At 39.9% G+C, this 25,971-nt stretch overlaps 1 protein-coding gene across 1 annotated transcript; it reads left to right on the top strand.

The window, feature by feature from the left end:
* The first annotated feature begins 1,935 nt into the window (after positions 1 to 1,935).
* LOC109397236 (uncharacterized) lies at positions 1,936 to 24,335 on the top strand. The gene is made up of 6 exons (XM_029866910.2): positions 1,936 to 2,156; positions 2,252 to 2,337; positions 2,407 to 2,536; positions 2,611 to 2,736; positions 13,509 to 14,450; positions 18,739 to 24,335. The coding sequence occupies exons 1-6, from the start codon at positions 1,962 to 1,964 to the stop codon at positions 20,254 to 20,256; spliced, it is 2,997 nt and encodes a 998-aa protein (XP_029722770.2). The 5' UTR covers positions 1,936 to 1,961; the 3' UTR covers positions 20,257 to 24,335.
* Positions 24,336 to 25,971: the final 1,636 nt, after the last annotated feature.

Below are 25,971 nucleotides of genomic sequence, written 5' to 3'. Positions count from 1 at the left end.
ATTATTATAAAGCTCAAGTTTTCCAACTTATTTTCTTTTCTGTAGTACACTTCAAAGGGGTGAATGGTAGCTTGAGAATTATTCCAATGGTAACCTTGAGCTGAATTTTGAATGATAAATGAATAATTTGCTGAAAAGTCACAAATTTTTAATACTACACCCTGTTTAAGAGATTCTTTTTTATCCCGCAAAAATGAGGATTGTTCTTTATAAATGAAATCATGAGTTATAAGCTTATCAACTTTTTCTACAAAATGCGGAACAAACTCGTCTATAGTCTTAGTAATAGTTTCCAAATTGCATCGATCAGTGGTTAGCCATTGTTGAAATAAAACCGATTCTTTATCATTCGCTTCTAATAATGATGTTAGTTCACTGGTTCTAGGCACACAATAATACAATTTCAGCAAACAGAATGCTGTTTTAAGCATTCAGATATCAAAACAAGCTGAGAAACAGGTTCTATTCCAGTTGGGATGTAACGCCAAGAAAACCCAATCAAACAAAGTTGTAATGCCCATTGAGTGTTATTAAATGGGTATAAGGATTCTTGATACATCCTGTACGAGTTAATGCGCAACACGCTAAAAAAATAACATGAAATAGTTTTTGTTAGAAAAACTTTTTTTCCTTAAAAGTGCCCATCTTGTGATGTATGGAGGAAAGTTAGGCAACAATATTGACTTTCTTGGAAAAAAAATTTCAAAACATAAAAAAGTGGGCATTTTCTGTAAATTGACTTTTAATTTTAAAAATATATATTTTTAGCAAGTAAAAATGTATTTAGAATTTTTAAAATATTTTTTCAAGAAAGCTTGAACAATTCTCATAAAGTCCCCCATACAACACTTTTCTATAGGTCTTGTCATTTTTGAGTTACATCGATTTTAAAAAATTCTTCGAAAAAAAGTTAGGCCCTCTTCAAATGTTACTCTTGAAAATTTTCGAAAATTTAAGTATGCAAAGTTGCTTATAAAAACCTAGTCTTTATGCCCACCAAGTTTCATTCGATTCTGAGAGGGTGTTGCCAACCACTGGTCGAGTTGGCGCGAAATTCGTCATTAGGCAATAATGACGATTGTATTAGGAAACTATTGAAATTTTTGAAGGATACAGATTTATATACCGAATTGTAAAAATGAGAAGCATAGAAATGTAATTTTTAAGTATCTATCGGCGACACGAATACACAATTATGTAAAGTGTCGATAATAAACAAACATTTATAAAATCGATGTTTCCAAGGGTTTACATGATCCCTCGTCCACAACTGAACATTTTGAAGTAAACGTGTATTCACTGTGTGGCGGGTGGAGAATGGATTACAGTGAATAAATTTTCAATGATTACAGTTCAGTTTTGAACGCTTAACATTTAACAAACTGCCTTCTTACGATCAGATGATGACTATCATATCAATGGCGAATTCTTCAACCTTAAGCTAAATTTAAATACCCGTTCAATGTGTATTTTTCTACACTTAATTGGATTAAAATGCCGCATTTATCACCTGTGCAAGCACTTCAAGTAAATGTTAGGTTTTTATTTCCCTGCTTATCTCATATATCGTCGCAGCAAACTGTTAACGATATTGCAGTTCCATGAATGCTATCGAGTCTTATTATTGTTTAAATCATTTTATATCTTTATACACTGCGGCAACTTTCTATAGCCCCACCTTAAATTTCACACTTCTCAATAATGCCAAAAATATTATGTGTATAAGGTACTGAAGTCATCCAAAGTTCCAAAATGTTCAATTGGTACTTTTTTGCAAATAAACTGCAAAAATCAGCTATGAATGCAATGTACGCAATATAAAATCACTAATGATATTTCATTTCTATTCCGCATACTTGTTGTATTGTCTAATATAATACCATATTGTTATGATATGTTATCATAGTTCGACATCATTTAACGCTGTTGCATTTTTGTTTTCTCATCTCCCCTACAGATTCATGGGCGTCTGTGTTCAAGAAGGTCAGCTGCACGCCCTCACCGAGTACATCGAAGACGGTTCCCTGGAGCAGCTGATCGCAAACAGCGCCGTTTATTTGTCACCGCTGCTAAAAATACGGATCGCACTCGGGATCGCCCGAGGGATGCAGTACGTGCACGATGTTGGTATCTTTCATCGTGACCTCACGAGCAAGGTAATATTTCTCGATCGGAGCAGATTGAGATTCAGTTTCAAATGTCGCGGAGCAATTCTAAGAATCAAAATGTTGACTTATTTTTTCTACTTCAGAATGTGCTTGTGAAGCGAACTGTTGACGGTATGTACGAAGCAGTGGTCGGAGATTTTGGACTGGCAGCCAATATCCCGCGAAAATGGTAAGCTATGTGCATTGGAGTAATACAATATTTCCGTACGCAGTCATTATATTCTCTTTTTATTTGCAGTGGTAAACCACGACTGGACACAGTAGGGTCACCCTACTGGATGAGCCCCGAGTGCTTGAAAGGGCAATGGTACGATCAAACCAGTGACGTGTTTTCCTACGGGATCATCCTCTGCGAGCTTATTGCGCGGGTAAATGATAAACCTGAAGTACCAGCGACTGATAAAGCTAATCTTTATAATGCATGTACATCATTTTTTTCTAGATTGAGGCTGATCCCGACATTATGCCAAGGACTGATTCATTCGGACTGGATTACATTGTGTTTGCTGATCTATGTCCGAACGATACGCCACCGGCGTTTTTAAGACTGGCTTTTTATTGTTGTACCGTAAGTATACGAGAAATGCATATCATAGAAAACAATTAGATTATTTCATCACAGGGTTTGAACTTATTTTTACATGATACTTGGTAGGATACAATTTCCTTTGTTGAATCTACACCAAATGAACAATCCTTCTCACCCAGGGTTGTGCAGTTTCAGGAGGGTCAATGTCGAATGACACTCGCTCTAACCATCACTTCATACGACAAACGCAGTCCATCAAAACATAATCGATTCACGCAAAAGCCACTCAAGCCAACCCTCGTTTAATGCAGAGTCAACCACACCCAACAGCAGCGATCGTCTCTTGTTTTCGAACCACACGATGAAACACCGAAGCGAGTTTTTGTTCTACGCTTTGCATTCTATTCATAGGGCGTGCTATGTTTGTGTTAGCTGCGCCATGCAATACTACTTAACAAATTGACCTTCATCCTGGCATTTTCAGACGAGAGTCACCCATCAGTGAGTGACATAGCTCTGCGTCGGAACGACTGTTAAGAAGCGTTCGGCTACTCAAGAGATTTGCAGAGAAAGAGCGTGGCGGCGGCAGCCACCGTTTCAATGCGTTCGTCTCGAATGTGTTAGTTAGCAACATAGAGACGGTCGGCTGTAGCGTTGATGGAGGAAGAAGGGCAATGTTGATGTTGCGGCTTTTTTGTGTTATGATGGTGATAATGCACAAGACTGTTCTCACCTGGACCAGACTCTTGGACCAATCGCTTGTAGTTCCCCTAAAATTATGCGTCCTCTTGAACTGCAATTACCCATCGTCGCCTTTTCTTTGGCTTTCTACTGAATATTATGCTTCATAAGCCCGATAATATCTATCTCTTATTCACTTATTGGTGTAAGGGCCAAGAGCCCGTCCAAAAATTACGTAGACTACGTAGGAAATCCACGCTTCATAAATATCAAAAATTTTGCATAGATAACTCACGTTGTGTTGCGTAGAACAACTTATAACAAAAAATAAGTGTGTCTAAAGTTTTGCTCAATGATGCTTTTGACCATTCCCTTCTATTTGGTGGGTCGGTGGAAAACGTCCATCGAGAGGTCCAGAACAATTTTTAAAAAGCTTTTTCATGCAAAAATCAAAACATAATTTTACTCTAGATCCCCTGACAGATTTTTTTTGACTTAATTCTTGAAATAAGGAAGATTACGTATACAGTCAAATTTCGTTCGTTGGGCTACGTTTAGGTGGGCTTCGTTTTAACTGGGCGCCCGCTAGGTGGGCTGTAGCCCAGTTAAAACGAAGTTAAACGTCACTTTTTGACGTGAAGCACGATTTGCCGAGGTTGGTAGCCCTGAATTTCTATTGTTAGAGATTATTTGACAGCTGAAAACTCAGCCCACCTAGTGAAAGTCTTTCACTAACTGGGCTGCGAGCTTAGTGCAACGAACGAAAGTTGACTGTACTTCATTAAGGTGAAAACTCACACTCCCATATTTTTTTTTTGAAAGTTGCTCTAAAAACACACCGTGAACTGTTTTGATTGGGGTTGGGGATTATGGGGGTGTGTGAGATAACCAAACATGAGTCTACGTCAGAGGCAGGTGCACAGAAGTGGCGCCAAGGGATGGATTTTTGCCAATTTCAGCAAAAGGCGGAGGGGCGCCTAATGCCATACCCCCCCTCCCCCCCCCCCCCCCCCTGTGCACGGGCTTGGTCTACGTAGTTCAAGGATAGCGGGGGGTGTTAACAGATGCCTTTTTCATCTTTACCATCGAGTATGGTTCACAGCTCTTTACGTTTAAATTCGCCAAATAATCTCTGGTCAACTTTCTTCGACGTCCAAAACTGGCGACCGCTAGAGCAGGGGTTTTCAAACTTTTTCAGCTCACGACCCACTTTTGATTGTAATATAATTTGGCGACACACCAGCACTAAAAACGCTATTAATTATTTTTAGAAAATCTGAACTACATTTTTCATTAAATACAATGTTTTGCTCATATTGTAATATAAGTTTATTTGAAGTTAAAATGTAAAATTAGAGATTGTGGTACACTTGTGTTACGTATAATTTGATTTAAGTTATCAACTTTTTTTAAATTTTCGTTTTGTTTTCTGAATGAAGTCAAAATAACATTGAAATGTCCATGTATAAGATTACATCGAGCAGTATTTTTAGGATTCTACCACTGACTGCTGGATGATCAGATAGGTGTTTTTTATAATTTGTAATAAACGAAGAGTAGCTGTTGTGAAGCCGTCTTTAAATTCAGCAAAATAATCCTTCATAAATCTAATCGAAAATGCAGGCAATAACTTGAAATCTTTCAAGAGCATGTGAATATATCAAATTTTACCAGAATCTTCAACCTATTGATGATTAGTTCCACAACTATTTCAAGCACAGCAGCTTTAAAATACTTCGTACTACGGCAAACAAATTAAATGTTTGGAAGATTTAATCAGAAACATCTATATATTATGCCTCTCAAGAAAAATCAGAATATGGCGATTATCGCCTCTGGCTTCTGATATTAGCGCGACAGTCACTAATCATAACAGCGTCACCAGATTTAAAAGTATATAATTCCACTATATGGAGTTTGACAGCAAGAACACTCATTCCACTGAGCTACTCTTGCCGTTCGTCACAAACACATTCAAAAACATCTGTCACTTCGCGAAACCCACGTGCTTTTGTTTTTGGCGGGATCAGTTTTTCTTTTGTTTTGCCTTGCGACTGTCATGCGGCGGTATGCCTTGCGAGCGTACGACCGCCGCAGGACTCTAATAAAAGATAAGCGCGACAATATATAAAAATGTAGTGGCATACGTGGGACCGCGCATAACTTGCGAATGGAGGGTCCGATTTGAGTGCCCTTAGTTTTGTTCTGTTAGTTTTCACCCAAGGAAGGTTTGCGAGCCATAAAACACGGGCAAATTGAGAGTTTTTGAAAATCGATCTTCCATACATTTCGAGCGGGGACTTGGTCTTGGCTAGAAACTTGAAACGTCAAAAAACGCAGTAGGCAAGACAGAGTTTGCCGGGTACAGCTAGTCATTTATAAAATTAATTTATCAGATCATTCAATGAAGTATTTTCGAATTTCAAGAATAAATAAAGAAAATAAAGATGCGTCTAGCTTCTAGGAACGTTTATTGAAGAATGGCAAATTACAATTAGGAGTAAACGTAAGAATGATCAACTGCTACTGTGATCTTCAATGCTACTGCGATTTCAACACCTCCTCTCAGTTGATTATGTGTAGTCCAATCTTCTGTTTCAACTCCAGGAATAAAGGTGCAGCTAACGATTTGGTTAAAATGTCCGCCTCTTGTTGTTTGGAATGGATGTAAACCAGCTGGATTCGTCCATCGGCGACAGCATCTCGGATAAAATGAAATTTTACGTCGATTGGCCATTGCGATAGCTCCCTGGTTATCTTCGAATACTGGAAAAGGATACAGATTATTGGATTCAAACAGGTCACTCATCATGCCGCCCATCCAGAGTATCTCGCTGATGCAGCTGCTCATTGCCACATATTCCGCCTCTATTGATGACATAGCTAGGATTGCTTGCTTTTTCGAAGACCAAATAACTGCACAGCCGAACACCTTCACGAGATATCCAGAAACACACTTTCGATCCTATTCGCCTCCAGCATAGTCCGCATCAACGAAGCCTTCCGTAGGTGCCTTGTGTGGATTGTTGGCGTATAACAGTCCCTGATGCTTGGTACCTTGCAAGTAACGAAGAACTCTTTTTGCATGTTTCCAGTGTTCAGGTCCCGCTGCGTCTTGATACCTCGATAGAAATCCAACTATGAAGCACAGGTCTGGTCGAGTCCCCATCATAATATACATCAAGCTGCCGATAAGCTCTCTGTACGGATACCGACCGTCTCCATTGGCTCGTGTCAGCTGCAGTCGCACTTCAGCTGGTGTTTTGCATGGTTCGCAATACTGCATTTCGAATCGCTGCAACATCTTGTCGATGAGCCCGGTTTGGGAAAGCTTCATGGTACCAGTCGAACGATCTCTCTCTATCTTGATGCCCAAAAAATGACGCAATGGACGCATATCAGCCATTACAAATTCCGTCTTGAACATCTGCTTGATCCTCTCCACTGCCGCTTCAGTTTTTGCTGCAATCAATAGGTCGTCCACATAGACCACGATACACACCGTTTCCTCTGCTTGCTGGCGCACGTACAAACAATTGTCATGTCGCGAACGAACAAACCCTTGATCTTGAAGAATATCATTGAAACGGTTGTTCCAACACCTTGGAGATTGTTTTAGTCCATAGAGTGATCTTTTCAACAGACACACTTCGCCAGGTTTCGACCAAACGCCTTGAGGAACCTCCATGTAGACCGTCTCTGCCAATGCTCCGTTCAAAAATGCCGTTCGAACATCCATTTGGTGAATAACGAAATCGCGTGTGTTAGCAACAGCCAACACTGTCCGGATGGCACTTAGCTTGGCAACCGGTGCAAACGTCTCCTCATAATCGATGTGCCGTCGCTGCAGGAAACCTTTCGCCACCAAGCGTGCCTCGTAGCGAACAAGATTTCCATCCACAACAATCTTTGTCGTAAACACCCATTTGCACGGAACTGGAACTGCAGACACTGGTCTTTTCACCAACGTCCAGGTTTGATTACGATCCATCCAACGCACGAAGTTCGTCATCGATTGCTTGGTACCACTTTCCAGCTTCCGGATGGCCAGCGATGTTGTCGTAACTCGACGGAATCTGTGAGAGAGTATCTACAGCAGCATTTGCACTATACGAAGAAATAAAATCACGGAACCAATCTGGTCTCCTGTACTCCCGACCACTGGTCCTCGGAGTTGTCCCGTCCTGGGAGGAACCCTTACCTACCGCTTGTGGTGGGAGTGCCAACGGTTCTGCCATTTCTTCTCCTTCCTCCTCTTGCTCCGACACGGTTCTGTAACACTAGCCCGAATGACACTAGCCCCAAAGTCACTAGCCCGAAAGACATTAGCCCGAATGCCACAAGCACGAATGTAACACTAGCCCGAATACCAGTAGCCCGAATGGTAGCATAAGGTATTTTGGGGAAAACTAATTAACACTTTCATCAGAGATTTTTCCTTCTTAAAGGTATCGGCTATTCTTTCAAGATTTATTGACGTATTAGCACCATCATTAGCACCATAATCAATTTACAAATCCGGCAGAGGTTTTTCCTTCTTTGGAACATACGCTGTTCTTCCGTATTATATTATTACCAAGATACTGATAGATGAATTTCGATTCGGGCTTGTGGTATTCGGGCTAGTGACATTCGGGCTAGTGTCGTTCGGGCTAGTGTCATTCGGGCTAGTGACATTCGGGCTAGTGTTATAGAATCCTCCGACACATCATCCTGGTGGCCATCGATCGCATTATTGTCAGGAGCAGTTTCGACTTGATCCGCAGGCTCGCCATCTTGAACTGCTAAGCCGTCCCCCTCTGGCTCTTCTGGTTGAGGAACTCTCAGTGGGATTATCTGTTCAGTCAGACACCCACTCATTTGTGTCGCTTGGGTCTTGAATGGAAACTCGAACTCGTTGCATTTTAAGTCTCGTGCCAAAACCTGTTTATGCGCCTTTAGGTCCCACAAACGACATCCACATGGGGCGTATCCAAGCATTACACACCGCTTTCCAGTTGGATCGAGTTTGTTCCTCTTCTGTTTCGGAATTCAGCAGAATGTCAAACTCCCGAATACTCGCAGCTTCTCAACATTTGGGGTTTCGCCATGCCACATCTCTGCTGGTGTCTTCTTCCCTCCAAGCGCTTCTGTCGGACTTCGGTTCGTTACGTATACAGCGTTGTACAGTGCTTCACCCCAGAGATATTTTGGAGCTCCAGATTCAACCAAAAACGTTCGCATCTTTTCAGTAACAGTCCTGTTGAATCGTTCAACAACTCCATTGTGCTGAGGCGTATACCCAACTGTTGACTCCACCTGGATACCATGCTTCTCGTAGTACGCCAATTGTTCTTTGCTGAAGTATTCACGCCCAAGGTCACACCTCAAAGCTGCTATCTGGACACTAAACTTGGCGATGGCCATTGCTTGAAAGTTCTTGAAGTATTCAAACACCTGGTCTTTTTTCTTCATAAGATACACAACAGCAAAATGCGTATAGTCATCCAAGAACGTCACGAAGTACTGGTAACCATCAAATGTAGTCGGCGTATTTTTTCCGCACACATCTGTATGGACTTTTTCCAGCGGCCTGCTTCATCCATTGAACGGTGATCGTACGAGTTTGGCTTCAGCACACGTCTCACAAAATGATTCCTCCAGTTTCAATCTTTCCAATCCGTTGACCAATTCCGACCGATGGTTTCTCCGGAAGACTCAGATACTAATGCAATCCCTGAAGTTTCCACATCCATTGTCAAATAGTACAGGTTACCTTGCTTTATGGCTTCTCCGATGATTTCACCATCTTTGGTGAGGATGGCACGATCCTCTTCAAATTAAACTTTGGCTCCAACATCCATCAACGCCCCCAGCGACAGTAGGTTGAACTTCAAGTTAGGGACGTATAACACGTTGCTTATGGCCAAACGTACCCGACCGCTTCCCGTGGAAACAAATCCTCTGGCGATACCTTGCTTGACGCCTTGCAACTTACCATTTTTCATAGCGCTTTCAATTGTGACTGGTCCAGCTAGCGTCTCCAACTTACCAAAAATTCCTGCTTCCTTGGACATATGCCGACTGGCACCCGAATCAAGGACCCGTACAACCTTTCGTTTCTCGCCAAAACAGTCCGATAGCGATGATGCAACCAGAGCAACCTCACTATCCATTGGGACTTCAGCTGCTTGTGCCCGTACTCGAGGTTCTTTCATTTTCAGACACGCTGACCGCTTGTGGCCAAAAGCTCCACATTCGTAACACTTACCAGAAAACTTCGGTTTGGCGTTGTGAGTATTTTTCTTCGGCTTTTCCGCTCTTGCAGCTAGTACTTGGCTCCCGTATTACTTTGTGGGTCTGTGTCATTTGGCATAAAGTCATTTGGCAGAAAGTCGTTTGGCATAAGGTCACTTGGCATAAAGACATTTGGCATAACGGTCATTTGGCATAATGGGCACTTGGCATAATAAAGAAGGGTGCATTTCGATTATGCCAAACGTCCATTATGCCAAATGTCTTTGTGCCAAGTGACCTTATGCCAAACGACCTTCGGCCAAATGACTTTATGCCAAATGTCCCGCTCCCTTGCTTTGTTGCGTCATCACTTGAATCTCGGCCGATTCGCTTTTGCTCCTCCGCCAACAAACGACTTTTTACGGTTGCCATGATGAGATGTTTTTCTTCAAGGTTCTCCATTGCCGTAGTTACGACGTCGTACGAGCATGGCAACGAAATGAACAATTGGCCGACCTGGTCCAACTCCGTTAGCTTCGCTCCTGCGTCCTTCAGCTGCCTTACGAGCTCGTCGAATCTGCGAAAATGGTCCTTGAGAGCGCATCCTTCCTCCATCCGCAGCATTGCCAACGATCGCCGAATGTACGTTTGCGCGGTGAATCCCTTCTTCGCAAATGTTTCCGCCAACGACTGCCACATAGCTCTGGCAGTTGCCTTGTCCCGGACGCATTCCAGGTGGCTGTCCGCTATAAAAGACACCAACAAAGCCTTCGCCTTTTCATCCTTCTCCCGGAATGTCCTCCTGACCGCTTCAGTAGCCGTTTCCACTGAAACGTCTTCTTCGAGAATGTCCCGTACCCCATGCGTAGAAAGTTAGGTTTCAACCCGGAACTTCCACGTATCGAACCCCTCTCCAGCGAACTGCACAATGCCAGCTTTCTTCGCGATGCTTGCCATTGTTAGACTCTTCGGATTCTCCAGGGGAAAGATTGCTTCCAAACGTTTCCAACGAGGGCTTCTGATTTCAGCAAACTTCCGTTCCTCGGTCCTTTGGTTCTTCGCAGTTATTGCGTGACTGGGCCCATAACCCAGAGGCGCCTCGTCCACATGTTCGACCTGTTCTTGGAACGGGTATAGGCTGAGAATAAAACTTGTAAAATAATCTTCAAGTAGATACCTATACTAAAAGAATAAACTAAATTTAAAACCCTCACCGCACACACCCCATAACAACTTGCACACAAGGCGCAAACATCGTTCCCGGCTTTTGGAGAACGAAAGACGACTCCTAGCCATCCACCGGCAAAAACCATACAGCAAGAGCATGCGAGAGCCAACCTTGCGCAGCTCTCTCTTGCTTGACTCTTCGAAACCACAGGCCACCAGTTCCCCGATTCATGCGAACGTAGTATGTTGTTGCCAAACCAACAGTTTCCTCACTTTTTTTGCCTCCGAATGGCAGTGTTCATGCGAATTCATTTCACTCTACTCTGTCGCTCATACGTTCCCTACTCGTGTAGAACCAGCAGCAGCGTTGTCAACGTTTCTTTCCATTTTTCACTTCCCGCCTACTTCTCACGCGTACACGCACGCTAAGTGCAATCGACTAAAGTCTTAAAAATCATGTTGAAAATTTACAGTTTTAGAGTGCTAAAAATTGTATGCTGTATCGTTGTTGGGAAATAAATGATTATTTAACAATAGCTACAACAAAAATATGGAATACCGAACATTGATTTCATAGTATTTAAACAATGTGTTTGCTATACTTGCCGATCAGGTTCTCAAATGTGTGTAAATGATTGTTAGCATGCTCTTTAGAGCCACAAGCGATGAATACCAAAGTCACACATCTAAACGCGAAGAGCTTCTTCAATGAAAAGTTTACATGTGTGTAGCAAAGCTTGATCTGGGGCGTCTCGGTTTTTCGTTCTACGTAGGCTGAGAACAACTTGCGCAGCCAGAGACATTCAGGCAATGCAGTGCGCACTTGTGATGCATTACATCCAGCGCGCGCGAGTTTGGAATACGGGGTGCCAAATGTGCTCTATAGTTCGTTGGCAACGGTTTCCCAACTTTAACTTCGAGGCCATGATACGGGCTAAAACAGTTTATGGAGGTGGAAATTCCAAACATTTGCCGAACAAAAAAAAAAATTGGACATGATGGTCGGTGTGTGAAGAACTTTGGAAAACGGCTTTCATCGAAAATGGATTTTTCTTAAAGTCCGAGATACCTAACTTCGGAAGTGGTGCATCTGATTCGCATTCAGATGTGCATTAGAGCGCCCAAATATCTGTTGAAATACACAGAACTTTGCTTAAATTCGATTTACGTCAAGAAAAAAAAAACATTAGATTAGGCATAATCTTCAAAAGATTATTTCGAAGATGTAATCATTATATCTAAGTTAATGAATAAATTGAGAACTTTGTATATATGTATATACATAAAGAAGCAAAGGTAAACGACGCTCTCTACATAATTATTTATGTTGAAAATGTGGAAGATATTTTTCAGACGATGGTAAACAAACAAGAAGGTAAAAATAAGCTTATGTTAAAAATCACATTACTGAAACAAAAAAAAACTAGCAGTGTAGTATCAAATAACTCTAAACGTGTTTTCTATAGTACAATTGTAATCTGTAGAACAGGTCAGTCTGCTGATCACGAGACGCCTCTGCCATAACCTAAAGATGCGTCTAGCTTCTAGGAACGTTTATTGAAGAATGACAAATTACAATTAGGAGTAAACGTAAGAATGATCAACTGCTACTGTGATCTTCAATGCTACTGAGATTTCAACAGAAAACAGTATGAATAACATTATCGTCGAAACCATCGCGACCCACCACAAAACAGCACGCGACCCACCATTGGGTCGCGACCCATAGTTTGAGAAACGCTGCGGACGGTTCAGTACCTGTAATCGCATTACTGTCCCATATGAATAGGAAATCCAACAAAGTTTGAACTGATATGCGAATACAGGCAGTAGGGTAGAAGCTTCAGTTTTGGCATGTCCGGAGTTTTGGCCATAGTGCTTGTTGCGATCTAAATCGGCGTAAATTTATTTTTACTAGTAGGACCTAATACAATATTATGATTACAGCTGTGAAAACCATACATTTTGATCAAAAACTGGAAGAAAAAAAATCCTCTTACAATATATATGTGTGTGTTGGCCTGGGTGCTTCTAATTTGGCCACTTCCATAGGAAATACACATGATTGGCCAAAATAGAAACCAGTTGAGAATATGGCCAAAACTGCGGCAATGCTTCTTCTATTTTGGCCAGTGTCACTTTTAATACAAAAAAAAAACAAGTATTAGCTTGATTTCTGCATTTTTCCTTTAAAATATAGATTGAAACCTTTCATTTGACACATTGGTAGTTACTAGGAACAATGTAAATTCGCGATTTCGTGGAAGCCGCGAAGTCCGCGAAATTGAGCTATGGCCGCGAAATTTAAGAAATCCCGCGAATTGCCGCGAAATCTGACAAAGTTGAGAAAGTGCCCAAGAAATATTCATCTATTTTTTATTTTAACCAGATATTGGCTGATAACTTTTTACTGCAAGTTATTTACAAATCCGTATCTGCATAATCAATGTTTATTTAATTTTGATTCCACTTTTTTCTGATTGTTCAACAAAATCGTTATTCTTTTTTGATGTAGTTATGATAACGCCTTATAAAATACCATAAGATTATAGGAATTTTTTATAAAAATGATTTCGCTCAGACTAACCAAAATCGGTTTCCGCACCCTAGTCAAAACAATTTCAAATTTCAGTTGTGAACTTAGAAAAGTAGCATCTTTATTTTTCAAGATTTGTTTCTCAGCGCATTTACCACACCGTTGTATGTAGTCTGAAAATACATTCATTTCACCTCTTCTTTCTTTCCAGTATGATCCAAAGAGTCGCCCCACGTTTACCGAGTGCGTCAAAAAGTGCACGTTGTTATCGGACGTGTGCGAAGACAGTTATAATCAGCAGCAACATAGGCATAGTATAAGCAATGGCACTAACTCTAACACCGTCCTATCCTCGCCATCACCGGCAAACGGCAATGGTCAGCCCGCACTAGTGACCTCTTCCCCTGTACATAGTAGTATCAATAGTAGTAATCCGCACGGTAGCAATAGCATTAGCGGTACGTCGACAACGCCGATTGTAAAGAATGTGATTGGAAAGCGAAATTCAATAGACGTGACCAACATCAGTCCTACGAGTGAAACGGCTCAAGCGGGCAAGGAAAATCTTAGCCGTGAAAATAGCTTGAACGGTGATCGCGATGGAGATAATCCTCTCCACCATCGGAGGTCGCTATCCGAGAACGTTATCGTGTTTCCACCTCATACTACGCCCAGTGATAAGGCTCGCTACCATATGTATCAACGGACGGGCAGTAAATTGGCCGAATCGGTCATCCCGGAGTCGCCCACCTATTCGAACCAAACGCTCCGGAAGGTAGCGGAAACAATGTTACTGAAAGATCCACAGTATAAACTTCGAGCTAAGACCGACCAAGGTGGACTGCCCAAAGCGAATCCGTTCAGTGCGCTGTCGCAGTTGAAGGGGGTTAAGAAGATTCTTGGACCCAATCCGGCGGTAACGACGTACAGTTCCGGAGATTTATTCAGCTCCTGTTTCGAGATATCTGCCCCTCTGCTGCGGGAATGGAACATAGTACAAAATCGGAACGCGAAAAATCGGGATGGTTTGAGCAGCGGCGGCAGTAGTATCGAGGGACAGCCGAAGAGCTTACCAAGCTCACCGACGTCACCGCGCAAAGAGTATTGCGACGAGGAGGAAGAGGATAGTGTAACTATGAAAGCCAAGGGACCGGTGAGTGTTCTACTTAACATTTCTTATGTTTTTCGATTTCCTATTTTCATTAAATATTAACTAAATCAGAACGGATGGCAACTCCACAGGACAGTAATAAGTAAAACGGTGGTACCAGAGTGTCGACTATATTTGAACATCCTTGACTTTCTCAGTCACGTTTGTTGCGACCAGAGTGTCGAATACATTTCAAAAAATCTTGAGTTTCTCAGTCACGTCTGTTGTTGATTCCTGTGACAAATTTTTGGCTTAACTTTTGCATACCCTTTAAGAATTGTCTGGTACCACTTAGGGCCGATTTCTTCACCCGGGCTTAAATTTTAAACCAGGCTTAGCAAAATTTTAAGCCAGGCTTAACTTTTTTTCGATTTCTTCACCTCGGCTTAACCACTAAACCCGGTTTAATAAAGCTACGGTTTACGTTAAGCGTGGCTTATTTTAAGCGGTGCTCTGAGGTGGCTTAGCAGCGCTAAGCCAGGCCTAAGCCGCAAATTGCAGAATTTGGGTTTCTTCATCTGCTTCATGGATACATTTTTGAAACAGCGTCGTCAATATAAAATATTCAACATCGGTTTTTGGGACAATCAAGTTTTTACATAAGATTGAAAGTCTTCAAAAAGGCATCGTGTTTGCAAATTTGTCATCCTGATTTGGAAATCGAAAGCACATTTGCATTGAAGTTTCTATTTTTTTAAATCCAGTCCTTTCCATAATGTCAGGTCACAATGAACAATGTTATGGTTCAAGAGATATTATTTTTTTAACAAACAAATTACGCTCAAAAAAAATCTTCTAATAACTTTTTATACACTGATTTCTTACAAAAACTTAGTTCAAACTTCAAAGCACGTTTAGCCCATCGAATATTCAACATTTTGACTCATAATTCTAAATATATAAAGTATTATTCATGGTGTATGTACTTCTAAACATGACTTATTTTGAATACCTAATAGGGTGACGATGGCTATTATCGGCAGGTTTGTTCTCTTTGTTGTGGGGGTTTTTCGTTGGCCAAAATGCCTGAAACATTGCCATATCATTCAGCTTAATTTGGAAGGATTTGTGACAAACTTTGAGTTCAATAGGTTTCAAAAAACCTTTCATGACGACGAAAACAAAACTGCCGAAAATACATAAGTTCCACTACCTAAAAATGACGCAAGTGGATTTTAAATATCTTTTCGCAACTCAGCACTATGAAATTTGTTTTATACTTGCCATATCACAACGGACTAGTTTTTCATACTATACCAAAAAATTGCAATATGATTCATAAGCACGATGGTACTGATAGCAATGATCATATTCTAGTGATTTGTTTTTCACTGCAAAAATGTTTTGCAACTCATTGCAGAGGAATTCCTGGAGGAATCACAGATACATTCCTAGAGAGAAGTTCCCTGGAAATATCTCTTAAAGAAATTCCAGGAGGAACCTCTGGAGGAGTTCCTGAATGAGTTCTTGGGGGAATTTCTGGAGCAATAACTGGAGGTGTTCCTGAAAGAATTCCTGGACAAATTTCTGGAGGAATCTCAGAGGAACCTCTGGAAAAATTCATGGAGCTATCTCAGAAGAATTCTTAGAGAAACTTCTGAATTCCTGGAGAAAAACATAAAGGAATTCCTTTAGGAATGCTTGAAGGGCTCCCCGAAAGAAATTTCTGGAGAAATGTTTAAGGGGAGGAATCGCAGATAAATTCCTGCAGCAATTTATGAATCCCTCAAAGAAAGTTCTGGATGAATTCCTGAAAGAGCCTCTGAGGATGTTCCTGAAAAAATCTCTTGATATATTCCTGGATGATATTGTGGAAGAATCTCTGGAGAAATCCCTGGAAAAATCCTAGAGGTATCTCGGAGTAATCCCTGCAGAAATTCATGGAGGAAATCCTGGAGAATTTCTTGAAGAAATTCCTAGAGGAATCCCTGAAATAAATTCCAGCAAGAATTTCTGAAAAAATGTGTAGGAATCGCAAATAAATTCCTGGAAGAACTCCCGAAGGGATTCCTTAAACAAATTCAGGAAGAATTCCTGAAGGAACCCCTGGAGGTGTGCCTAGAGGAATCCTTGGGAAAATTTCTCGAGGAGTTCTGGGAGGAATCTCAGAGGAATTCCAGAAGAAATTCCTGGATGATCTAGTGGAAAAATCACTGAAAGAATCCTTTTAAAAAATCCTAAAGGAATACCTGGAAGAGTTGCTAGAGGAAACTCTGAAGGTATTCTTGAAGGAATCTCTGGTAAAATCTCAAAGAAATTCCTAGATAAAAACCTGAAGGAATTCCTCGAGGAATCCTTGGAGGAATTCCTGGCTAAATTCCTGGAGGAATCCTCGGAGAAATTCCTGGAGGAACTCTTGTAGGAATCGCAGATAAATTCCTAGATGAATTCCCAAAGGGATATCCTAAAGAAAGTCTTGGAATTATTCCTGCAGGAACCCCTGAAGGTGTTCCTGGAGAAATTTCTAGAGGGATCTCAGAGGAACTACTGGAAAAATCCCTGGATGCATTGCTGAAGGATCTTGTGGAAGAATCTCTGGGGAAATCCCTGGAAAAATTCCTGGAGGTACCCCAGAGGAAATGCTGAAGAAATCCCTGGAGAAACTTCTGGAGGAGTTTCTAGAGGAAATCCTGGAGGAACTTGAAGTAATCTCTGGAAAATGTTAGACGAATACCTGGAGAAAAACATGAAGGAATTCCTCGAGGATTTCTTGGAAAAATTCCTCTAGGAATCCCTTGAATAATTCCTGAGGAATGCCTGGAAGAAATTCATGCAGAAATTCCTGTAGGAATCGTAGATAACTTTCTGGAGGAATTCCCGCAGGGACCCCTTAGAGAAAGTCCTTGAAAAATTCCTGAAGGAGCCCCTGGAGGTGTTCCTGGAGGAATCCCAAGGCAAATTCCTGGAGGAATCTTAGAGGAAATTCCTTCAAAATGGTTTAGACTCTGAAGCATCACACGACCAAAACATTTTCAAAAAGTCACTATTGAAATGCAACTTTAACAAGGCGATAATGGAGATTATTTATTCGAAGGCAATTCTGGATATCAAAACATCAAGCAACATTGCAACGCCTTTTCTGCAATGTGGCACTCCAACTTTGTACAATGAAAGGCAAATTCGAACACCAAATGTTGTGGAACGATTATATGAAGTAGGTACTAAATCGAAGATCTTCGATACTAGCGTTGGGTAAAATATCAACAGTCTATATAGTTCATCATTATTAATTTCCTTCTGCATCGGAAAAAATTACCGAGCGATTTCGCTTTTCATGCTCAAATTTCAGCGGATGTTTTGTGTTGTTACTCCATACTGCATATAACGGGCATTTCAAAATATCGGCGGCTTAAAATGACGTTTCCATTGGAAAGTCACTGGAATGATATGGGAAAATTCGTTAAGCTTGGCTTAGCGTAAGCCGTCGCCTTCATTTGCTAAGCCGGTGTGAAGAAATGCAAATATTTAAACCTGGCTTAAAAATTCGGCTTAACTTTAAGTGTGGTTTAAGATAAACCAGGCTTACGTCGTTAAGCTGGGTAGGTGAAGAAATCGGCCCTTAGGGCCGATTTCTTCACCCTGGCTTAGGCGTTAAGCCAGGTTTAACTATATGGGTAAGCTTGGCTTACGAGTTAAGCCGAGGTGAAGAAATCGGCACTTAGGGTCGATTTCTTCACCCCGGCTTAACCGGTAAGCCAGGCTTACCCATATAGTTAAACTTAGTTTAACGCTTAAGGCAGGGAGAAGAAATCGGCCCTTAGGGCCGATTTCTTCACCTCGGCTTAACTGGTAAGCCAGGCTTACCCATATAGTTAAACCTGGTTTAACGCTTAAGCCAGGATGAAGAAATCGTCCTTTAGGGGCCGTTCATAAACCAGACTTTTTGGGGGGAGGGGGGGTCTGGCCAAAGTCTACGCTTCATACAAATTTTCAAATTTTTGTATGGACAAAAGTCTACGAGGGAGCAGGGGGGGGTCTAAGATTGCCAAATTCTGGTCTACGTGGTTTATGAACAGCCCCTTACAACAAGCAGTATATCCATTTCATTATGTTCTTGTTTGATCCAACGAATCTAGAAAATGTTTGAATACAAAGATTATTGTGATGATTGCGTGCCCAGAAATTATTAAAATATAGTCTAACGGTTTTCAGTAACTTTCTGTTTCCAGATTTTCCCTGTTTTTTTTTTTTTTAATTTCTAAATAGACATTCTGGAGACTTCGGAAAAACAAACTTCGGAACAAACTGCTGAACAGTATACAAAATTAATTTATTTTCTCCTCCATTTCAGTGTAAATCCAAACCAACTGATCCACAGGAAAACGGTTCCACCGATGAAGCGGCCAGTCAGGCGGGTTACACGTTCTCTCGTAAAGTATCGGTCGGGGGTGGTTCCGGGATCAAGAAATATCGCGCGAACTTCACCGAACTCTCTAGTCATCCGCTGTACAAAAGTGGAGCGATTGAGACTGAATCCACCAGTGCGGGTGAATTGGCTGTGAACGGAGGAAGCTCTGCCGGGAATAACAACAACAACACCGACAGTGGCACTGAGGAAGGTGGGAACGATTTGATACCTTCGTCGATGAACGGTGGCGGTGCAGGAGGAGGTATCAAAAAATCATCGTCTAGTGTGATTGGGGACGGTATTCTGGAAACGCCTAGGATACTGACCAGGAGAGGTTCGACTGAAAGTGGGTTCTTTTCTTGTTTAAACGAAGACTTCAGCACGTACAAGTCGTCGCAGTGTTCTTGCATGGAAAAGGTAAATTTTGAATCGGCAGATCGGTTATCGGTTTGTAGATGCGTCTATGGCGGTGTGAATAACATTGCGGGGAAAATGGACGATTTGGAGTTAGCCTCCAACCAAACCTTGAACGATAGTTCAAGTATTCTGCTCTTCGACGAAACGTCGACGAACGTGAGCTCATTGAGGAGTATGGATGATCTTGAGTTGTCGGACTCAATCAGGAAAAAGTTCAATTATCGACACCACGTGCTGAGCAATGTAGACATCGATGCACGATCAATCGATATGGGTTTGATCAATAGGCTCGCACTGGACTCGGAAATTAATAACATGATTCAAAAGAATCAATTCGCCAACCAACTCTTGTACTGTAAAAACAGATCGTCGTCAATTTTCACCGACAGTTCGGATGATATTAGTTCGCTGGCCGGTTCGGATTCATTGCTGTGGGATGATCGATCGTTCACAACGATACCAAACGCCCGGTCGGCACAAATAGCCAAAATAGTCGAATACTTCGAACGGAAGGGTCAAACCTTTAAACCATTTACCGTACCTGACTCGGCTCTCGGATTTTCCGCGGGTCAAACCGGCTCATCCGCTTCATCAACATCATCGTCGGCTTCCGGTTCTCATTATCCCTATCAGTATCACCATCTGCATCGAGGTAGCGCCGCATCCGGTGCCACCGAATCGTCCCGGAGGGCATCCAACGGCTATTGCAAATACAGCCCGGCGGAGCTTCGACAACGAACGGAGTATGAGGCGTTCTGCTTGGATTTGGAACGGAAAACGTCGACCGCTGGTTTGCAGCAGCAGCAACAGTTCCAGTACCAGCAGCAAGCGCAACACCACCACAGACTGAACAACATATGCGAAGGAAACGTTCGATCGAAGCTGCAACTGTTCGATAAGATGAAGCAGCAAAGTGGTAGCAATGCAGCGGCCGCACCACAGTCCACGAGCTCAGGCAGCAACAGCAGTATAAACAGCGTCAATGGAGTGACCTCGTCGGTTAGCAGTGCCAACGGTGGTAACATTAGTAATAGTGGACCATAATGGTCTTCGGTGTGAGCATGAATGTTGGATATCAAGATGGCCACACAAAATTGTATGTCTTGGTATGAGTTTTTCGTTTCTCTTTTATGGTTTAAATGACAATCAGTTGTTGCGATTTTAAAAATTACTTCTGTTGATTTTAATCTTTTTATTATGCTTGGATTATTCTTTCTTGAAAATTGAAATTTCTTGGAATTAAGTATTGAAGCTTAGTTTCGGATTTGATTTCTTCCTCCATTCTACATCTCTGTTTTCTATGAACTATGGGAGGATATTTTGAAGAAATATTGATGAATTAGAAGAATTATCTAGATAACTTCATTAAAGAAAATCAATAAAGATGCTGGAAGAAATGATAAGCTTTTTATGATAAGTTTTCTAGTAAATTATTCGTTTATTTGCGACACTTGACACCAATGTTCAGTGATGAATATCCAGTCAAAAACAGGATGAAAAAATGTGAATGAAGCTTCATCCTAACAGTTCGATACAAAATGTTAATCAAAACATTAAAAATCGCCCTAACTCCATGTATGGCGCCTCTCCGAAACAGCAGCCCTTTGTAGGGACCAATCGCGCGCTACGGCTCTGCAGATGTCCAACTGTTTGCCAACTCGAACGGTATTGAAATTCACCGAAAGCTATTGTTTCAGCAAGTCCCTCTCATACAAGGGTTTCGTTGATTTTTAGAATAATTCTCGGGCACTAAATATTTTGATTTTGTTTCAGTTTTTCGCTTGCTGATTCAGGATATTCCTGTAATTAGCAATCTTCGCTACTTTGATGTTGAAATTTCTCTTGTCGCCATACACCGAAGGCTGAAATTTTGTATGCAATTGGTATTGCGTTAGACAAAATCATTGAGCTGATCGCCAATGTTTTCATTTCCGTATATTTCATTAAAAATGGTATGGATTTGTAAGGACAAATTTCAATCGATTAAATAGACCTAACATTTTTTTTGCGAAATTATTGTTTACTATGTTTAAACTCTACTTTTCTGATAATTGTTCTGAATTATTCTTGTGAGGTTGAATATTAAATTATTTACAGCTGATTGTCTTTTACACTATTTTGGTCCATTATTACACAGTTTATAATTCCCCATTAGTAAAGGTATTCAACTCTTTTTTTTCTAGATAAACACTCATTCAAGCGATACAGAATTATTATCTTAGTTTTGGTAAAAAAAGGTCGGAAATTATGGAAATAAAAAATAAAAAAATAGCTCAAAGAGGTGTCTTCAAAATTTAAAAAAAAAAACTATATTTGGAAATAAATTTAATCTAACTCCAATACCGAACTTGATTGTCTCAAAGAAATTAATCTATGAGCAATAAAATATACATGCAAGTTAGAACTGTTATTCGTGTTACAACTGTTACTCTTGTAAATGCACAAACGTTTCGTTTTATTTCAATGAATATTCGTAAGATACCATTCGTCATCATCGTGTGTTGAATCGAAAATAAAAGAGAACAGAAGAACCCCACAACAACAAGTGTTTTATCAGTAAAGAAACCTAATCTGATAGTGTTTTACTACTCAACACTCAACACAAGAGAAGAATGTTGGAAAATTCGTACATAACATTAAAGGCCTTATATTTTTCAAGGAACTACAAATAAATGAATTGAAACACACCATAGAAATGAAACTCACATGTTTACTATAGTGCAAACAGACACAACCACATGGTGTAAATTGTAGATAAAATATACATTTAACGATTAGGAAAACAAGGTTTGTTTTCTTTTGTAGTCAAAATTATACACCATCATCACAATCGGAAGCAAGAAAACGATAGAAGGAATAATTTATCACTCAATTATTAGAGTACGATACCAACAAACATATGAACAACTTTTTGACGTCCATTTAATAAGTAACAAAAATGTAATGATCATGTAATATCTAGTGATAAGATAGCTGAGAATTATAAACGTAGTTGCAGCGAGTTGATTGAAGCAAAAAGAGTATAAAACAGCAACTAATGCCAAAATGTTCTACCCAGAAGTTTTATATTCATCCAACGTTCAATCATCCAATCGTCTTCCCCATCCTTCATAACTGCAAGGAAGCCAACACATCCGTATTGATTAAGCTGATAGTGAACCCTAGCTGTCCTTCTTCCATTTCCAGATGCCAATTTTCAGTCTGACATTAGCAGCAAAACCTATTGCAAGAAGAATGATTATCAGGAACCAACAAACCTTAAAATAGCTTTAACAGTATTTTACGTTCCTAGAATTTTGTATCATAGGCGAACCATCTCACTACTGAGCTATATAGTGATATAGAAACCGGATAGGCTCACAACGACGTTGAAATCACAATCAATGAACTCGACTCATACACAATCAAAATAGAAACGCAGCTTACTATTATTTTTTCTTCTTAGTATATCTAGTGATTCTAGTAAACCGTTCAGTATCACACCTGCATCCTGCATCATATCGCGTAATATTTCAATCTTCTACGTTTTAGCTTGTAGAAAAAATCTATTATTATTCAAGTTCGGATAAAGCCTTTTGATCTGGTGGAGGATCAGTACTCAGCTTAGTTGATAATTTAGTAAATGGTCTATTTGCTCGTATAGAGCTTTATTCAATAAAGCCAGGTTCTGGTAAATTCACCGTCAACAAAGTACAATCAATACTGGAAAGATATTAGTGTTGACAATTTCGTAAAATTTCCGCATATTTATCTGTTCCATAATTCTCCTCATTCATCGCAGAAAGAGAAAATATTCTCTTTCAGTGATGAATATTTTTCTCGGCTGCTCTTGTTTTCTTGTATTCCGTCAATCATAATCTTTATTTTACTCTCAGCTTGCGGTATTTGTCATCGTTGTTGTAAACCTAAAAACTGCTGTCAGGGAAAATTTCTTTGAATGCCATATGAATTCTCCGATGTACTTGTGCTTTTGGAATTACGTTTTTCATAAACTGTCTACTGTAGGCACGCTGACTGTCTATTTTCTGATTCCATCAAATCAATTGACTTTATTTCGCAAACACTAGCTTGATATTACAAAATACTGTCTACACTTTCCCCTTTACCACATGCTATGCTAAGATGTATTGAAATGGGCATAACTGCAATACTAGTTTGTATTATATTAATTTTACGATTCGATTACCGGCGTATGGTTCTGTACTGCTGATTAAATAAGTCGTTTTCTTTTTGTAAGCATATCTTCCACTGAGATTGAATTCGCTGTCAGTAAGACTATTTTCCCATAGTAAGCAGCATAAAAAGTGTACTTGTCATTCTGTATCATATTTTAGTGTATATTATTTTCTGAAAAATCTAAGTAGCTATTTATTTTTACATTCTCTGGGAAGATTTGTAAAAAAGTATCAACTACCTACCTACTATTATGATCGACTTCTGTAAAAAAAATCATCCCAGTTACGAGTTTTCGAGGTTTTCGCTGTAGCAAAATTAAAGCAAATCAATTGCACAAAGCAGACAAATGCAACGCGTTATATACTTTAAGTGTTCAAGTCTAGGCAGTTTTAGTGTTCCTTATTTATTTTTTAACCAGATTCAGTTTTTGTGGTCCCAGCAACTAAGCAAGAGAGAGAGCGAAGCCTACTATAATAATACAACAAAGGGAAGAATAGTTTGCTTATGTTCAACAAAAGCTGAAATGCAAACCAAAATAAAGCGAAATTATTTTCAAATGTTTCCCCTACAACATTCATCATACGTTTTTCCAAAGATAAAAAAAAAAAACAATCTTCCCATTTTCTTCGAAGTTGTGCTGCGGCAGCCACGCCCATTTAATTATGAAGAGTGATCTCTCCTTGATTTTCCAAATTTTCCTTCGGTGATAATGACACCATAAAAAAAAACAAAACATGCTGTCATTTCTTTGTGTAATTCGAAAACAAAATTGACTAGTGGAAATCATTCTCACTCATGCTGATTATGGATTGACTGAGAAATTTAAGATACGAAACAGATGAATTGTATATGTACATACAAACCTATATAAGCGCGATGGTTAATATACGAAAAATCATGGAAAAATATTTATAATTTGAAAAACGGAATATAAAGAAAGAAAATTACTGGCTTGGCTTATTATTTGGATATCACATTTCATGCTCCTTTTGACCTCCTTTATCGTACTTTCCTAAATGATAAATCTAAAAACGTTAAAGAAACCATCTTGAAAAGCTTCTTATTAGGGTAATAGAAGCTTCTGATTAGGAAAATAGTTGAAACATATTCACTTGCACCAGTCATGCAGTACAGTTTCCATTGAAAATAAATAATTTAAACCATTACCTACTTTCGAAGCGAAATGTTGAACGCATTCTGTGAGCTAGCTCAGCCTAATTTTAACCAATAATCACCAATTGTTTGAACGGTTCATGTTCCAAATTTTCAAATATCTTTTGCAAGTTCGTTGGATTCGTTGGTTGGGAATATTAAAATCTTTTATGCAATTCAGTATCATAATTTGCATTTTATATAACTCATTTTGGTATCATAATGGAGAATTATTTCGAACTGGTTCATTATGCAACTGAATTGAGTTGCATAATGAAAAATATTTGTATAATGTTCATAATAAATATTTGTATAATGTTCATAATGCAACAGTTGCATCATGAACATTATGCAACTCAAATGGGTTGCATTATGAAAAAAATCATTGTATAACATTTTGTATGGAACTCGTTGCAAAACTTGATTTTTTCAGAACTCTTCGTATTTATCCAACTCGGCAAGCCTCGTTGGATAAATGTACGACTCGTGCTGAAAAAATCAACTTTTTGCAACTTGTTACAAAAATAACTATTAAAGAAATGTACCGTGATTTCGGGTGAAATTGATAACTTTTCACGGTTTTAGGCGTCGTAATTTTATGAATAGGGGCTGTCCATAAACCACGTGGCCATAGGGGGGGGGGGGTTGGAAAGTCCCAAAAAATGACCACGTGGTTTATGGACAGCCCCATAGTCATCGATATGGTCAAACTTTAAAAAAAAAAAAAAGTACGACCACGGTTTTTATCAGTCAATGGCGTTGAAACTTTTACTGCAAATGATTTTGTTGCAATATATATCATTTGAAATAAAAATTCAATACCGTCTACCCCCGCCCGTTGGTTTGACCTCATCTAATCTGAACACTTCTTAATTTGACCCCCTCTAATCTGCACATCGTTAAACCTAAAAATGGTTCAAACGTCATTCTGCTCATGGAACGGGGTGAAACGAAACGCAGAATCAAAACAAAACAGCGAAAAGGGTTACCATCACTGTGTTTTTGATGCCCACAGGGTTACTAGAAGCTCAAATAAACCCCGTTGGTTTGCATGAGGTGTCGCTCAAACCAACAGAGGTAGACGGTAATTTCACTTTCGGGGTGAAATTGATCAGTAAATGAAATGCCTTTGTAAGCGGTGAAAATATATTATCCACCTGAATTAACCACCAAGAGTACGAAAAGCTACGCAAAATTTATACAAGTTTTCTAAATTTATTGTTTAAATAAGTTAAAAGTTTCATAAATTCAAAGAAAACGCCAGAAAGTATGCAATTTCCATACTAAATATGTGGGTATGCATAAATTTCAATATTTACATGTCTTTTGGTGACGAAATCGGGCTAAGCGAATATTTGGCCGCTATAAACATTCGTTCGAATATTCATTACATGTGCAATACAGCTACGGTAACAAAAATGTTGAAGTGTC

Source organism: Aedes albopictus, chromosome 1, assembly GCF_035046485.1.
Source record: "Aedes albopictus strain Foshan chromosome 1, AalbF5, whole genome shotgun sequence".
Classification (NCBI taxonomy): domain Eukaryota; kingdom Metazoa; phylum Arthropoda; class Insecta; order Diptera; family Culicidae; genus Aedes; species Aedes albopictus.
Note: the sequence above shows the minus strand (reverse complement) of the source record. Positions and strands in the feature narration are given on the sequence as shown.